General features: G+C 41.8%; 2 protein-coding genes across 2 annotated transcripts; both read right to left on the bottom strand.

Moving 5' to 3' along the window:
• Positions 1-1744: 1744 nt before the first annotated feature.
• Positions 1745-9357, bottom strand: pef1 (penta-EF-hand domain containing 1). The gene is made up of 5 exons (XM_049602494.1): positions 9218-9357; positions 6445-6673; positions 5071-5226; positions 4374-4517; positions 1745-4210 (listed from the first exon to the last, which is right to left on the bottom strand). The coding sequence occupies exons 1-5, from the start codon at positions 9236-9238 to the stop codon at positions 3981-3983; spliced, it is 780 nt and encodes a 259-aa protein (XP_049458451.1). The 5' UTR covers positions 9239-9357; the 3' UTR covers positions 1745-3980.
• Positions 9358-10786: 1429 nt separating this feature from the next.
• On the bottom strand, positions 10787-17604 carry gjb9b (gap junction protein beta 9b). Its single transcript, XM_049603197.1, has 3 exons — positions 17468-17604; positions 12529-13006; positions 10787-12029 (listed from the first exon to the last, which is right to left on the bottom strand). Exons 2-3 carry the CDS (start codon positions 12916-12918, stop codon positions 11601-11603), a joined length of 819 nt encoding a protein of 272 aa, XP_049459154.1. The 5' UTR covers positions 12919-13006; positions 17468-17604; the 3' UTR covers positions 10787-11600.
• Positions 17605-18117: the final 513 nt, after the last annotated feature.

Raw genomic sequence — 18117 nt, 5'->3', positions numbered from 1 at the left:
CTGACTGGAAGACTCACAAATACCATCTCTCTCTCTGTGATCAAACCATGACGGCATTCTTGCAAAAAAAATCCTCCTCTTGGGGAATACTCATGAAAGGCTGACAGATCTGTCACCAGCGTTGTCGTACGCTGACGAGGCGTGAGCTACCTTTCTTGGATGACAAACCTCTCAAGTGCAAAGATGGTTTTTCTTTTAGTTCTGAGAGCGCAGCTTGGCATATGAGGACAGATACACGTTCAGAGGCTTGGTGCGCTGTATAAAGACACAAACAGTTTCAGAAGTTTTGCTGTTGTTTACTTTAACTGCGTATGAGGGATGCGGAGAAATTGTGTACATTTCAGCCACCCGGTGGGAAGCCATAAATTGCAGCGTTGACTGTAGGAGGAAGAAAATATGCTACTGTAGTTTCTGGGTAGTGAATCGGTAAGTGTTCTTTGCGAGGCTCCGTATGATTGATGACACTGATATTTCAGCTCCCAGGCTTAAAACTATAGCATGCAGAGTGCAGGCTGATCTATAGCGACTGGAATGCAGCCTGTCATGGAGCGATGACCAGTTCTGACTCATTGGTCATTTGTGCAGAGGCAGAGAGTTTAAAACACAGAGCTATATTTGTATTAATATGCTACGACTTCAAAAGAGTGTTCAAATTATTGTGATTAGCAGAATTCTGTGTGGGTGATTATGCTTCACGCTTCCAAATGATTCTTTTAAGCAGTTCCTCCCTCTATGCTGTCCATCTTGTAGTTGCCAGAACTGGCATTTGATCAGTGCTGTCAGATAAAGTGAAATGTGCTCATCCCCCCTGCGGGAAAACAACATTACTAGTGCCAGTTCTGCTTTACCAGCAACCTCAGCAGCGCCAGGATTATTTCATCAGCTCCTGTTCATTAGTAAATGAGATTTAGAGCTGCACTAGCCAAGAGTTTTATGTAAAAATACAACCATCTTATCAATCTCAATCACAAACCGGGGCTGACAGAGTGAAGCGTTACATCCTCACTAACCGGAGCCCCGCAGACCTGCTCTATTTGCCCGAGTTAATTACAGATGTCAGGCATGGTCAGTGGTGGGAAATTTCCTCATTACACAGGAAATGACAATCAGAACTTTGGTTAAATTACTGTTGAATCACATTAGCCAGAAAAGGTTCTTTCTGAGGGCTGAAACCTACAAGCGTGGTGCACTTTTGGTCCCCAAACTCAATGTTTAGACAGCGGTCGAGACACTAAAGCACATGCGTGTTCAGGTGATGTGTCAGACGGGAGGGAGAGTGGAGGACCTGGGACGGCTAAGTTTAGCCTCAGATCAAGGTGGAGGGTGAGGGGGTAAGGAGCAGATGGATGAGAGATATGACCAAAAAAGATGCACCAGAGAATTTGATGGATTGCCTCTGGTTTGGAAAGAGACGAGGAGGAGCAGGAGGACTCTTGACACGGACTGCGATCAAGCAGAGCCACAGATGGTGAGGGACAGAAGGGCCAGATGTGGAAGGGGAAGACAGGGGCTCTTTTGCTCTTTTGTGCAGCCAATCTGGCCTGCGAGGGAAGGATTAGTCACTGATTTGGGGCATTTTGGGTTCAAGGGGTCATGAGTAGGGTTTGGATTTCAACTTGCCATGACTGATGTTAAACAAAAATACAGTAAACTACAGTAACAACTGCACTTTAGTTGAGATAAAACATCAATTATGACGTGATTTTCCTCCATTTAAGTACAAGAATATGAATCAGTCAAAATGTGACAAAAAAAAAGCATTTATTTGTTTTTGGCAGTTAGAACCATTTTGGCATATTCACTGATTTCAAAACACAAGTGTATCATCTCTCAAAGTACTGGCCCCACCGTCACTGCAAATCCCATTTCACTACAGGGAACACATTGTCATGCTGTTGGGTCTCTTCTCCTTTGTCCACAGATATTTTATTTATGGTTAAAACTGGCTAACGGAGGTACACCTTAGCAAAAACTAAAATAAATTTCTTTTATTCTCATCACTTACTGGCAGAGCTTTACCAGCAACACCCCACTAAATGTGAGAGTGTAGTATTTCTGATATTATAAAATGTGGCCCTGTTTGGCTTGATTACACACATACAATATAAAGCAATGTTCAAAACAATGTGCAACCACTGCATGGGAATACACTCTGGAAATGCTGAATATTTCCTGATATACATACATTTAAAAGGCGATTGCATAGGAATAATTTAAAGGGTGCCTGGTATTTTTCAACCTGGAGCCTATTTTCCCAGGTTTTTGTGTCGAAGCAACTAATGGGAACAGTTTTTGAAGTCCAGTATTAAGTGAGAAGGCTGCAGCCAGCAGCTGCGAAACAGGCTGCAATATAACCAAATGGGGCATTTGTACACCGTGATTTCACATCCACTGCAAGTGCTTAGTTTTGCCACTGAGGGGCTTAGATTATTATTTAAAGTGTCTGACAACATTATAGAAAGGATCCTTCTGAGACTGAGCTTTTTGTTAAAGAGTAGGATCCTTTTTGTTTCATGAGGAAACAGTCGCCAAACACACCAGACTCCATTTCAATGAACAGTAATTTTACCACTGTAAAACCCACTTCTTTAAAAGTAAACCAAGACCAAATACAACTCACAAAAACTGTCTTGGTTCATCTTTCTGCAGTTCCAACAGTCACCAACTCTGGTTTGGTAAATAAACCCTAAATTCACCCAGTTAGATGTGAAAACATGCTTCTTCTATACACCCCAAAATGACTGCTTATTGAAATAAAGTCTGGTGAGGTTGTTGGCAATTATTTCAGGGCTGTGTCTAGCTAAACTAAAAGGATCTTACTCATGAAAAGCAGGTCTATCTCCTTTCCATAATGTTGTTAGACACTTAATAATCTGAGCCTTTTAGTTTTAGAGGACATCAACTGACAGTGCACAAATGTCCCGAGTGGTCAAACTGCAGCCTGTTTTACCACTGGAGACTGGACCAAGTTCAAAAAATGTTGTTTTCATCGGTCACTGAAGGTGTTTTCATATATAATCCTTTTTAAATAAACTGAACTCAATCCTCTTCAAGTGCACCAAAAACTGGACCAACAGAAAAAAGAGGACTCAGTTCTGTATCTGGTCAACTTCAGCTCTGATGTACACTCAGTCCTCTTCGAAATATTATGAAATATATTGACGTAGCTTATTTTTTTCACTTTGACATGGCACTGCAGTCTGATTATGAAGCCCCTCGCTTTCAGATGAACCACCAGATGACCACCTTCTGAGTATGGTTATGGGTCTGAGTTCTCTTGGAGTGTTCACATATGTGCAAAAGTCGTCAGAGGTCGTTTAGGGCTGAAAAGGACCAAGTGTGAAAACACCCTTAGACACAAAAACTTGAGAAAACAGGATAAAGTTTGAAAAATAATCAAGTAACCCTTTAATGCTGCATGTGAGCAAATTCACAGGATAATGACTGTCATGCAGTCGAATGCAGGTACTGTACTGTAGAAGCAGAGAAATGTCATCTGGTGATTGTAGCCTCCCCTGATCAAGTCTTTACACTGATCCAGACCTGACAGATATGTGGTTATTGGGGTTGTCGGGTAGGTTGTCAGCAAATCTCACATGTAAACAGAAGCTCTCCTGTTATCTCAGTTAAACTATTCAGAATTTCAATCAAATACTGGTACTAGTAAACAATAATCTTTGTGTCGTCAAGGCATGTATAGTAAGATTATGACTGTGACCTGCTGACCCCTGGTGAAGGCTAAGCCATCAAGTAAAGGCTTCAGCTGCCTTTATAACAGCAGCTGAACTTTATCCAAGTGCATGGTGTTAGGCTTTATCTATTTACAGCAACAAGCCATGGCATAATGTGTTCTGGCTGATATACTGTATGTATATCAACAGGTAGGGGCACTTATGGTAGAGCATTGAGTAATATATGACCTGAACATGGAATGATACTGTGAATCCACAGTGCTGAGGGAATAGCCAGTGGAATGAGGCTCACATGAGCCTGGTGATGGCCCCCGAGAGGAAATCCTCATAGTTAAGGCGGATGTTGCCCGTCATGGTCGTGTCTTTCTCCCTGAAGACCTGCGTCATGCTCTGGAGCTGGGTGCACACGTGGATGAAGCGGTCCATCTGAATGCCCGGTCGTGCGCCTCGCACGGCGAAGCGTTGCACCAGCGTCTCGGAAAACTGGGGACTCAGGTTGTAGCCCATCTGAGCGAGGGCTGGGGACAGGAGAGGAAAGAGAAACAAGGTCGGAGTTAGTTTTGTTTTTCCTCTGCTGAAAGTCTTGGGTTTCATTTTGGTTTAAAAGGTCCAGTGTGTAGGATTGTGGGGGATATAATTGTTAGTTGTTCAACTTTAACACACACACACAGGTGGGGATACCTTGGTGTAGCTCTGTGCCATTGATAGTGCCTGAGCGGTCCCTGTCGTACTGCTGAAAGAGTGCTCTCCACCGCTGCATGAAGTCCCACAGTGCTGAGAAGCCAAACAGGTCCATTCGGCCCGACCGTGTCTTGTCAAACATGTCTAACAGGAAACACAAAGCACAGCATGTTCAGACAGTTTTCTTCGCTTAAAGATCCACATTCTTTTAAAACAGGGCAAAAACGTGAAGCGCATTTTCAGCATGTTTCCGGCAATCCTGTTGTCGATCATCATGGATCCTCGTGTTGTTTAAAAGTAGCCCATAGGAGTCACACATTTGTCATTGTGACAATGGAACACAAGTCACTGCTTTGCAAACACAACTGGAATGTAGAGACTAACAGGTACCGAGACGAACATGACTCAGTCGTTTTTTAGCCTGACTCCAGGCTGCCTAAATGTCTCCCTTTAGAGACACAAGATATTCAGAAGGTTGAGAGATTTAAAGGGCAACACACATATAAAAGGAGCCAGCGTTCTCTGCCCTGCCCTGTTTGCTTTTCCTAAATAACCTCTTCCTCCTCTTTGCTGTAGCAATTAAGACCACTAACAGTATCTTACACAGTTAAACACTGAGTCATTTTGCCTGAAGAAACACTTTCAAACACCGATTTATTAACACTGTTGAGCACCTCGCTGCAGCTGCATGACTTACTGATCATCATGAGGCAGGTCTCGTCATTAAAAGTGGACCAGTTGGAGTTGAAAAGAGCCTGCTTCAGCTCCTTTAGATTGATAAAGCCACTGTGGTCCGTGTCGACAGTGTGGAACCACTGGTATGCCTCTGGGTTGATACCAGGAGGGATGTTACCTGCAGAGAGGGGAAATAAGAGCAGTAATAAGATGGTGAAGACTGACTCTGAAGGTGCCTGTGATTGTTTTCTTAGCATGCTCTTGTTTCCATCACTACTTCTTCAATCTGTCTGAGCCAACGAGTTTGATTTATTCCCTTTATTATTTCCCATCATTAGGTTTTTTTTTCCAGTTTTTATTTCACTGAAGCTCTCATGCTTTGAGGGGTAATGGATATGAAAAGAGAAATAGAAGAAGAGCCAAGAAAAAGAAGAGGGTTCTTGGAAATGAAGCGGCTGCCTCGTTCCGATGCAAAACAATTACTTATTTATTGAGAGATGAAGAAACACGCTCCTGCTGTCTGACAGTTGAAACTGCGCTGACTCTGTCAAGCAGAAACTTGATCATAAAAAAGAATACATCTGTGCTTGACTCAGGCTTTTAGCTTTGGTGTTTAGAAGGCACTGGATTGGGAAAAAAGCATAATATATAATGACCATAACATAAACTGTGTGTAGCACTGACATGGCAAATATAATTCCTATAACTAAGACGGTTTTATATGCAGTTACGGTATTTGCTTATAGAAATTAAAAAAACACAGCAACAAAAAACTGCAGCTGCAGGGTCAAGGGTTGAGGACAAGTCATTTCAGTGAGAGGGAGAAAGTGTCAGGACAAGAGGCCATTACCTGAATACATGGTGGAAGAGAAAGGGGGTGTTAGAAAATACAGTGTGAGACGAGGGGAGGAGCGGAGGGAGGGCTGATTGTCAGGAAAATGAATGGGGAAAAAGGGACAGGTGACACTTGAGGCCAGACCCTGATGGAGTCTGTCCCTGTGGGGAGTGATAGCAACATGGGATTTCAGGTTCTGACTTACGTTGAGCTGCTACTGGAAACAGTGTAATCACACACACATATACACACACACACAGCACACTCTTTACCCATCTGTCTCGTACTCTGTTTAGCCCTCACTCAGTATTACCGGAGTCATCACTCCAGCCGTGTAATCCTGCTGAGGGGCACAAACTGAACCCTGTCTCTACATGACTGTCTGGGAACGTAAGTCATTTTCTATCCGTCATCCCACCAGAGAGTGAGGGGGAGAGAAAATGAGAGGGAAGCAATGAAGAAAGGGAATGAGAACCCATCTGCAGTCTCTCCGTGTTCAGAATATGCCTCCCACAGGCAGAGGTACAGCAGAAGCAAGCTCCAGTCTCGGCCTATATCTACCTGCAGGGGCATGGTGCCCGTAAGGTCCTCCATGGGGTTGTCCCCCGTAACCCCCATAATGCCCGGCAGGGGCACCCCCTGGTCCATGCCCATATGGCACTCCTTGACCTGGGACCCCATAAGCACCATGAGGAGCTCCTGTTTGATGTGCGGCACCATATGGCCCATATGGACCACTGCCTCCCCCGTATGGAGCACCTGGTCGGGGGTTGCCTCCTCCTGGATAGCCCTACAGTGATACACAAGACAAGGTCACTGAAACTGTATGATCAGTGCTAGATATTAAACGGGCTGTGTGTGGCTAGATGGATCCTTGTACAACCTCTTTTGTGAGATGAAAAACACATGAACTAAATACTCCCTGCCTAGTGATGCAAGGTAACTAAATACATTTACTCAAGCACTTTAAGTAGAGGAATACCTCACCTACAAAATGACCATTTGTAAATCAGTTAGTCATGCTGTATTACCTTCAATTTGTAAGGATAGTGTTTTTTTTCTCACATGCCCCCCAATGGTGAAAATATTAATTTAATGATTGATTGGGGACCCTATTTAACATCAGCAAAACTAAATCAAAACATTTGCGTACACACTCCTTATCATCCAAGTCTCATTTATCCAGTCTTATGCACAGTACTTCAAAACACATGAATTGTCAGCAAAACCTTATACTTTAAAACTGAACTGAAAGTGAATCTTATCTATACTCTCTTCAAAGCCAGACCCCAATACTCAGGTTTCGTGAAAATTTATGTGTTTAGGAAGTACTGAGCATACGACTGGATAAATGAGACTTGGATTATACTGCACAGGTTGTGTGAGAGTTTGAAAACACGTGTTGATTTAGTTTTGCGTTGTTGAACATGGTCCAATCTATAATAAATCAATATGTTTCCTTTTTCCATGGAGGCATGTGAGAAAAACAGTGTTTTCTTCAAGAATTCAAGGTAACACAAGCTAAATAATAGATTTACAAATGGTCTTTCTGTGGGTGAATTATTCCTTTAAATACACTTTTGAGATACTTGAACTTAACCTGATTATATTTGTTTTCTTATACTTTGCACCCCACTACAACTCAGAGGAAAATATTCTTTGTAGCTCACTACATATATAATTAACATGCAGGTTAAGATAACACTTACAAACATATAATTAGGGTTGCAGCGCAGCCATATGCCCGTTTTAAGGTATACTGTGATGCAAAAGTTGACAGTTATCGTTATCATACCGTGTACATTTGCTCATCTACGATACTGAAAAAAAGTGCAACTGGATGAAGAGTCTCCCCTTTATTTTAGTTATTTTTTAAACCGTAGAAATTTTACACATACCTCTGTTAACAAAATGGTTTCAAGTTTCAATTATAGTAATAAAACGTTTGTTCAACCAAAAATAACCGTTCCTTTTTAATTCCTTTAAGGGTCATTTTGACTTATAATAATAAAAATTCTGTGATACTGTGATACTGTGCTCCACTGTCTCTCAGGTTAACTTATATCGGAGCGGTGCCTGGCTGGTGTGACGTGTGTGGTTGTGCTGCTGCCGTGGTCCTGCCAGATGCCTCCTGCTGCTGCTGCTGCTGTTATCATTAGTCATAGTTCTACTGTCATTATACACATATGATTATTGTCACATACATATACTATCATATATTATTATATACCAACAACATATTGTACCACAATAGCGGTAATTATTATTATAATATTATTATTTTCATTAATGTTGTAAGCTACTGTCATTACCGTCTGTCCTGTCTCTGTCTCCATCTCTCTTTCTGTCTCATTGTGTCATATGGATTACTGTTAATTTATCATGCTGATCTGTTCTGTACGACATCTATTGCACGTCTGTCCATCCTGGAAGAGGGATCCCTCCTCAGTTGCTCTTCCTGAGGTTTCTACCATTTTTTCCCCCCTTAAAGGGTTTTCCTTATCCACTGTGAGGGTCCTAAGGACAGAGGGATGTCGTATGCTGTAAAGCCCTCTGAGGCAAATTGTGATTTGTGATATTGGGCTTTATAAATAAAAGTGATTGATTGACAATATTTTCAGAGACAGTTACTGTACCGTAAAAATCTCATACCACAGCAACCCTACAGGTAATTAGTTTAAAATATTATACAGGATCATGTAGCCTGGATTCAAGGCAGCCAAAATTAGCTCAATTAAACTTATCAAATCTTCTTGCATAATTAATACATAATAATCCAACTATAAGTTTACTATAAGATTCTGGAGGAGGCCATTTTCAAGACTATTACTTTCACGTTTTGCTGACTTACTTCTGTACTTTCCTGTAAACATTTTAAACGTAGGACTAATGTGTTTACAGTGAGATAATGTTACTTTAGCTAGCAAAGATATGAACACTTTTTCCGCCACTCAAACTACGGGACATTTTGCTCAGAAAAAAACTACAAAAACATCGACACAAGTTAACAACAAATAAGACAGACTACCCTGTTAAGTTAAAAACACGTACACACACAGTGTTAAACTATAACACCAGCGATGTTAGCGCGGTTTAAACTCATATAACGTTAGCAAAACACACCTCAACATAATCATCGTAAGCTACTGACTGATGTTATCATGTAGCAACAGTTTACATTGTTAACTGCTACCCTTAGCACACAAATGAATGGCTAACGTTACCTGTGTTTCTACGTCATAAACCATTAGTTACGTTACGTCGAGGCAATAAAACAGGTAGTACAGCTATTTAACAACATTAACATGTTATTTTTATGAACATATATAGATACCTGGCCGTGGTGGAAACTCATGTTTGACAGACTTTACTTCCTTCAACAAGGCAGCAGCCGTGAAGGCGGATACAGCATCGTCAGACTCGGGGTAACTATTGGTGCATTTCCGGGTCCGTCACAGCCGCACCCGCGTCTCCTGCTCCTGATTGGACGGCAGAGTGGAAAAGCGATGACGTCAGAGCGAAGAGGCGTGAATCACTGTGTCCGTCACTCTCATGACAAGCCAATACTTACTTGTAAGTTAGTCACTAACTGTGTCGTTATGCAATAGATACCAGCTTAACTGAGAGTATAGTGGAGGTTTGACTTCACAATAGGCCTTCTTAAGGGATTTATTTTAATCTCATCAAGTTTTATAAGTTCTATACTATTCCTATATTCATAAAACATAAATAAAATGCACAATGCACTAGTATAGGAGCTGTATTAATGCTTAATTATTGTTTTATTTCAATGCATTTATTTTTATTTTGACTTTTTGTAGCAAAATATATCTTGTCCTTTCCCATTTTGTATCTTTACAGTCAGACATGAGCCCTTAACTTAAAGCTTTAATTCAGAATCAGAATCAGCTTTATATCAATGTAATGAATGTACACATACAAGTATTTTGAAGTTCTTTAAATATTTGTCATGATCCTAAGTTTGTTTATATTCTGTTACCCTATGGATTTTGCTTTGGAGTTTTCTGTCTGTGCTCCTTGTTTCATATTATTCATTCATTCATATTGTGTTTTATTTTGTAGATTCTCTCCTCATGCGCCGTGTCTGGTTTTACTTCCTGTCATTGTGTGTTTTCCCGGCTGTTTTCTGTCACACCTGTCTCATTAGTCCAGCTGTTCCCAGAGTCTTCCTTTCACACCTGTTCTGTGTTAGTCTTGTCTGCTCCACCCTTGTTGTAAGCCAATCTCCATTTCCCTCCTCTTGCCCGTGTTGTCCTACCCCAGCTGTGTCTCGCTCTTGTGAGTAGTTTTCTGTGTATATACAGTACCTGTGTGTTTCCTTTTGTTCTTTGTCAGTTCATCTGGGTTCATCATGTGTCATTCCTGTTCTCACCCTTGTGTTCCTGGTGTCATTCCCTGCTCCGTTTCCTCCCTGGTGTTCTGTTTGGATGGTGGATTTGAGTTCATTGTATTTTCCCAGTTGGTTTTCAGTTTAGTTTTGCCTCTGCTTTCATGGACTCTTAGTTAGACCTACCTGCTTGTACCTGCATTTGGGTCCTCCTTGAACTGACGTGACAATATTAACTGATAACTGGATTCGATTTTGCATTTTACCTCAAAGTATTTTAAGTATTTTACTTGGCAACTTATTTTCTTAAAAGAAATATAGCAAAGATACATATCATGCACTTAAAGTAACACTTGAGGTAGTCAACTGAATATATCCTTGGTAATCTACCAAAAAATGTCCCAAATTAATCGACTTCACTCAAAACAGAAGTCAAATTCCTTACGTGTGTTCAGATACTTCGAAACAATAAGGCTGATTCTGATTGCTAATTGTTTCATGTATGATAATTCTGAAAAGGTTTTTCAAAAAGAACGAAGGACACTTGCTCGGAAATATTTTGACAGTGAAATAACTTTATAGATCTCAACAATAAATACAAAAAATAAAATATATCATCTGGAGTCTTCATTTACAAAAAAAAAATCAAAATTTGTGGGTATAAATACATTTGTGTATTTTTTTTCAATGGTATGTTCATACATGCGTCATGCCTTCATTAAGCAATTCACAAAATATCAACAGGAGTAACTCTTGAACAATAAAGAGCATTTTCTTCATCTTGCATGTCTGAGAGTAAAAAACCCTCAAGTGATTTCTTCCAATTACTGCGTCAACCTGACAGGAAGTGCTCTGTGTTTGTTGTGTTTTGTTTTATCTATTAGAGGGCAGTGTGTGTGTTCAGGGAGAGGGCTCGCTCTCTGAACTGTACAGTATTTACATCACTTGGGGTCTTTCAACATTTTATACTTCTATTTACAAAGTACCTGGTATAACAGCTTAAACATACTGTGTACTTCTGTCCAAAAAATACAATTACAAACACAGACAGGCACACATTCACACACACACACACACACACACACACACACACACACACACACAAACCAATTCCAAAAAATATTCTAAACCCTTTTACTTCCTCTGTAATCCTCCCTTTTGAGGGATTAATTTGCATACATAAGGTGTGCGTTCCTGCAGACATGATAATATTTACAAAACGCTGCCTCAGAAATCCCTGAATTTGATGGATATCTCTTTGGTGTTGAGCAGCAGTTCTCTACAGAGTCTGATGAATGCATTTGCCAGCAATAGCCCCTTCAGTACTTTGCTCAGTTTTTTTTCAACATGGCCGCCGCCCAATTGTTCATCATTTTTTCTGAGATGGCCCCTCCTCTTCCTTGATGTTACTGAGATTCTGGATAGAGACTGTAGGATCCACTCTGACTGACGTTTGGGACCTGAACTCCGACCTGGGCGCTGCCAACGGCGTCATCTCGTGATTCTCTGCGAACAACCTCCTCTCCGCCTCGGTCTTCCTCTTGATGAGTTTCTGGATGCGTTTGCAGATGAGGTAAATCATCTCGCAGATACACATGAGGATGCATAAACCAGAGGAGACCACCATGAAGAGGGTGAAGATCTTCTTCTCGGTGGGACGGGATATGTAGCAGTCCACCGTGTTGGGGCACGGCGCCAGGGAGCACTTGGACAGGCGGGGCATGTCGTAGCCTTCATAGACGTGGTACAGGATGTAGAGGAAGCCAGCGTCGAAGCCGGCCTTGAAAATCAGACTCACCTATTGGAAAATAAATGAGGGTTAAACTGGGAGAAACATTTTTCGGGAAGTTAAAATAAATGAAGCAAAAGTCAATTTTCCTCTCCATCCATCAAACAAGATCTATCAAATTTTTCAGTCGCCAGTCTGCGATAATAACTGAAGGAAGATAATTGACCTAATGCAGGATCTATAATAAATAAGATAAAGATTCTCATACAGCTTCTGTCTCATTTGAAGTGATGGTGAAACTTGTTTGTGATTGGGCCAAGAGGTGCAAGATAAGCTGTAAGAGCTGTTTTTTTTTTTCTTGCGATCAGGACAAAACAAATCAAACATAATTTCACAAATGTCTTCTCCTGCCTTTTGTGCATAGCCACTCGTCCATGGCAATTATTTTTGACATTTTCTAACAATGACTAATTTGGTCTGGTTGAGGCCGAAGCACAGCTGTGTCTACTTTTCGCATGTGACGTCTGCAGTGAGGCCAGAAATAAACTTTCACATCCTCTGTTCTTACCAGGTATGTCCACCACAGACCCCCACGTTTCTTCCCAGGGTTGGCATACAGATGGGCGCCCTTGTGCGAGGCGGTGTACTGCATGTCCTTCTTCTCACGATACTTGACGTGCCCCACCACCATTAGCGACGGGCAGGTGACAAAGATGAGCTGCAGGGCCCACAGACGGATGTGGGAGATGGGGAAGATGTAGTCGTAGCACACGTTGTTGCACCCTGGCTGGGCCGTGTTGCAGACAAAGTCTTTGCTCTCGTCGCCCCACACTCGCTGGGCTGCCACCACGAACACCATCACCCGGAAGACGAAGACCATGGAAAGCCAGACGCGGCCGAACACAGTGGAGTACTTGTTGACCCCACTGAGGAGGGCCTCCAACGCAGACCAGTTCATGACTGCTGCCTTAGAGGTGGAGGAGGGGACGGAGGAGGCTGAGGGGGATGAAGGAGCTCCTCAGGAGACCAGGTGGGATGAGATGAACCTAAGAAGTGAAAGAAAGACAAAGCAGATTAGAAGGGATAATGGTTCAAGAACTTATTGAAAAACTCTCTTTACATTTATTAGATAAAGAGCAGTGCACATTCTTCTTTTCATATCTATTTCATTTTATGAAGTAAGGAGTGCAGCAAAGTTTAAGTGATTTAATAATGAACCTCCCTTAAGTTGGACGACTTGAGAGAGACAGCTTTACAAAGACGTGTCACAATCGGTGCTGCAGCTAAGATATCCTAAAATTTAGTCCCTCAAATTGTGTGAAATTCCGGATCAATCAGATGGTGTCTTTTTTTACACCCTTCCTGCCTGACAAAGGCCCACATCTTTCGAACTCCACACTGCCAGTTTATAATCCAGACATTCTGATTTAAATCTGCTGTTGTCACATCCAAGCTGACAACCTTGATGACACCACTGTGACATCATCAGGGTAGCTTCCTCTGATTCGACAAAGCTCCTCCACAGCCCCAGGAGATATTATATTAGCCCCTTTTACACTGCCAGATTTTCCGCGAATGTTGAGCCGTTTTGCCGGCAAGCTGCGAGCGTTTAGACACACAGAGCTAGATTGGCGAGTTGATCCGAGGTGCCCAATTTTCCGCCTTGTAGGGTAGACATATTGGTGGAACCCTTTTAGTTTAAAAAAACCGAGGCGGCCTTCCGCAATGGGAGGGGCTGTTGATGACTTGTGGGAGGAGCTGTTGATGACGCCGCACGTACAAGCCACTGGCGGTGGATAAACAGGAAACAGCTGATAGCAGGAATGAGCAGCTAGTAGCAAGAGGGAAACACAAACCTGACAGACACTGTAAAGATGAGCAACTGGGGAGACAAGGAATTGTGCGCCCTCCTTGTCCTCGCAAACAAAGAGGCCATTAACCGTCAGATGACGGGGACGGTGAAGAACGGGTTGACTTATGAGAGAATCGCCGAAGGACTGACCAGCCGCAGCTTCCCTCCCACGTCACTGTTTATGTCACACGCTGAGCTACACATTTTGTTACTTGCTCACGCCCCCCATTGCCCCAAAAAAGGCACATTCTGTATAAGCAAAAGTAAGTAGCAGCATTTTGCCACACTCCCTGATTTTGTTTTTATACTGCCAATGCTGAAAGAAGGCTGATTGGGCTTTCCTGCAAATTTGCACAACTCCTATCTAAAAAGGGTTAGTGTTTTCACAGACTGAATGGTACATGCATGTAAACTGAGCTTGACATGTAAAATAGGGGCTCTTTGATGTTTTAGACATTTTTAGCTGCCTCATCAACAATGCTATCACTAACGCAGGATAATCCAACCTGTTCTCATTCCCAGAGCATCAAATACTGATGCTTTATCATATCAACACCAAAGGAAGCCGTCAGTGTTTTAATGAAATTCACCAGACATACTTATGTCATATTATGTTACGTAACAATTTTATTCAAGCCAAAACATGATCTTTTTTCTGAACCTAGCCACGTGTTATGGCTTATTTATGCTCAACATTAGCTACATACAGATACGGACAAAGCCCTCAGTCCTCTGCTGTTTTTTGTCCGTATTTGCACACGTGTCCCAAAAGCTCACGTATACGGACAAAACGGAGCAGTACCACTGGAGATCATGGAGGCAGCGTAGTGAAGTTCAAGCGAGATACGAATGTAGGACACCACAAAGACATTCAGAAAATGGCAGAACATCCACCTGTTGCAATGAAATTACTGGCCTCACAGACCACCACCGTCTGCAATGCTGCTTCCGTTAAAAAGTACATTATTACAGCCTCCACCATTGTCACCTTGTTTGTTGTATCTATGCCAACATACTAATGCTTTTACAGCTGTGCATCATACAGATATGGGTAGGGTAACTGTGTGTCTATATGAGATGCCAGTGTCTGTGACAAAGTGACAATGTTTGACGACCTGGGAAAGAGGCAGTTCTGGTTGATTTCAAATTATATACACAACTAATGACAAAATACAAAAGTGTTTTAATAAAATTATCAAATAAATGTTCCATTTTCAGATCAATTCAACTTTCATATTGTTTTTTTATTTATATGAGTAATACTGTATTATAACAATACTGCAAAAAGATATTACCACTTTCCCATTGTGTCACTCCCCCGCGCTTAGAAGCTGAAGAAACAATGACAAACAAAAAAGCAATTTTGAAATGATGATCAGTTGGGAGGCGACAAAACAACCACACATCATTTTCACAAACACACTCCCGGTCATAACTGATCCGTCTTTACACAGAGCTGCCTTTTTTACAACCGCCTCCTTATACATTAATGAGTGAGTCATCATCGGAGCCTCCCTTTGCTGAAAAGACAAACCAACACTCAACTCTATTAGTCAGCTATTTGAACAGTGTGGCTGATCAGGCCGCCACAGCCATCTGTGTAATCCCAAGTGCCTATTGCAGTCTTGCTTCTTCAAAGCACTGTTAGGGGATAGCATTTCATTTGTGATTGTTAAGCATGCCTTGATGGTACCGCGGGACCTGTGCTCTGAGACAGAAAGGGGATTTTAGTTAAAATAACACCATGCGGATTTAATGGTGCGATCGTGTGCAGACTTTAAAGATGGAGCTGTTATGGATGACCTGCATAGTTAGCAGGGTTTCTGTGTTTCTCTGTGTGTGGGTGTGCTTCCAGATTTCTTTGGCTCGATGTGTTTCCTCTTCCCATTTGTCTCTCCGAGGTTTGGTGGTGTGTAAATGAAGTGTTTGCACGTAGGTGTGTGCATGCATGTGCAGAATGAGTGCTTAAAAAGAGTCATTGTCGAGTGAGGGGTGGAAACATCTTTCAAATCCATATTTGATTTTGTTACGTAAGTGTAAACACAAGGAGGGTCCAAGATTTCTCTTCAGCAACAGAAAAAAAAGTGTTCCTCTTATGCATTTACATCTCATTCTGATGAATGCTCACGGCCTGACAGGGAACAAGCTGGATAACAGCCCCGCTGTCCACTGTTCCATTTCAATTCTGTCTCGTCTAATCCAGAGTATTTGAATTCAGAAACACTTCCCTCCTGCTTTTCCGACATCACTGTAGACATATTGAGCTGTCAAATTAGTTGCTATTTTCTCTCTCATCCAGCATTCCTGACTATTAAATTACACGGCATAAAAAGACTCGCTGAATGCCTTCAGAATCACAACATGGGCTACTGAAAGCCAGACGCTTTCAATCACCGCTGATGTTACCTGCACTTTACCTCTCCTTCTAAGTGGATAACACAACCAGTGGTATTAATCATCTGTCGCTTTCGCACTAATATATAGAACATTTATCAGGGAGATTTCTCCCTCAATTTCATACAAAAAGCACACTCACACATTCACAGACTTTGAGGTGACATTCACGCCGGATAGGGAAAATAAAAACAACCTCAGAGACAACAGTATATCTTGTCTCGGGGAGATGGCAAAGCCGGACCACAATTTGTTTTCCTATTTGCTCTAGATTGCAATGTCGCCTTCCCTGCCGACAGCAGCCGGCCTCGTCTATCTCTTTGCCGTGTGTTTGTCTTTCTCTTTGTTTTGACAGACGAGACGTAGTATCATGCTTTCTCAACTGAGAATCCTTAGGTTATGTGAAGCATTTGATTCTAAAATATTCATACTCAGTGCAATGCAAATACAGCTCCGGTGCGGGATCCTGGATTTATATAAGAGTCTTAAACAATGTGCAAGAGTTTTGATTCTAAGTGACCATACACTTTCTCAGCATCACACAAACAGGTGCAGTATTATGGGCAAGGATAGTTAGAAAATACCCCTTTACACTTGTTCAAATTCCCTTGATCCTCAGTGCAGATCTCCATTATGTCTACAGCTTTATCTAGCTCCCTGTGTACTAACTGCCTCATCTGACACAGCGTAGATCCTTGACTGCGACTTGCTCTACAGGTTGAGCTAGTTGCAAATACTTTTCTATCCACCAAGTCTACATTGTCTGTATGAGTCAGCGCTCCTGACTAATAAGGTGGGGTTCAAGTTCTCCTGTGAGCCCCTCCTCCCCCCTCCTTTTCTTCTCCCCAGCTCTGCTTTTCTGTCTTTCCCTGTCATTTGCACATCTCGCCTTTCTCACCCTCAACCTGACTTTATTCAATTTTTTTCAAGGTAACACATATCAACCGCAGGAGTAAAGCGCAAGCAATCCGTGTATAGTTTTATTCGCACTGCTTCCAGTTATCTGTCTTTACAAATCTCACTCTTTTGTACGCACCGGGGCTGAACTCTTTCCTTGACATACAAGATCTTCCCTCGCTGCGTGATGGAAAAGGAACAGAATGAACAATGTTCTTGCCCTTTTAGTGTCCCTTTTTCTTACACTATCTTTTGTCCTCTTGAATCCTTTCTAGTATTCATCTGATATGAAAATGAAATGTATCTACATTACATGTAGTTTCTTGATTTAACACTCCCTACACATATAGACAAAGTCTCTTACCTTAGACACAGAGAAGCAGTGTAATAGACAAGTTTTCCTGTCCCCAGCTGGCCTCGTGTGGATGCTAACTGACAGTCTCACCTGGATATTTTTGAGAGGGTTGGCTTTGAGGTGTGGACCAGCTGGAAGAGTCAGGAATGGGAGGGACGGGTGGAGCATCGCATACTGACACATACTCTCACACACTGGCAGTTTCAATCTTGGCTTGTTTTGCATGAGCAGACCTGCCTCGGGGTGTTTTTGAAGGAAGACAGAGAAGTGACAGAGGTAACGTCAGAGAAAGGAAACAGTGTAACAGTCGGTTGGACAAAGGAATGGAAAATGATAATAATGAGTTAGACCAAAAGGAAAGGTAAGCAACAGGCAGGTGGTAACCAGACAGATGGAAGACTTGTATAGTGTTGTATATGATATGAAACTGATGCACATCAGTTTGTGAGAATGCTTAAGTTTAAGGTATTTAAAGGAACAGTTCACCCCAAAATTAAAAGTGCATAATTTTTCCTATTACCCGTAGTACTGTTTTTGTTTGAGTTGCCAAGTGGTGGCGATACCGGCCATACAGAAAAATAAAAACATTAAAAAAATATATATTAAAAAAATAATAATAATAAAAATATATATATATATATATACACATTTGAAAAACT

The sequence above is a fragment of the Epinephelus fuscoguttatus genome, linkage group LG17, assembly GCF_011397635.1.
Source record: "Epinephelus fuscoguttatus linkage group LG17, E.fuscoguttatus.final_Chr_v1".
Taxonomy (NCBI): domain Eukaryota; kingdom Metazoa; phylum Chordata; class Actinopteri; order Perciformes; family Serranidae; genus Epinephelus; species Epinephelus fuscoguttatus.
The sequence above is the reverse complement of the archived record's forward strand: the minus strand, read 5'-3'. Positions and strand labels throughout refer to the sequence as shown.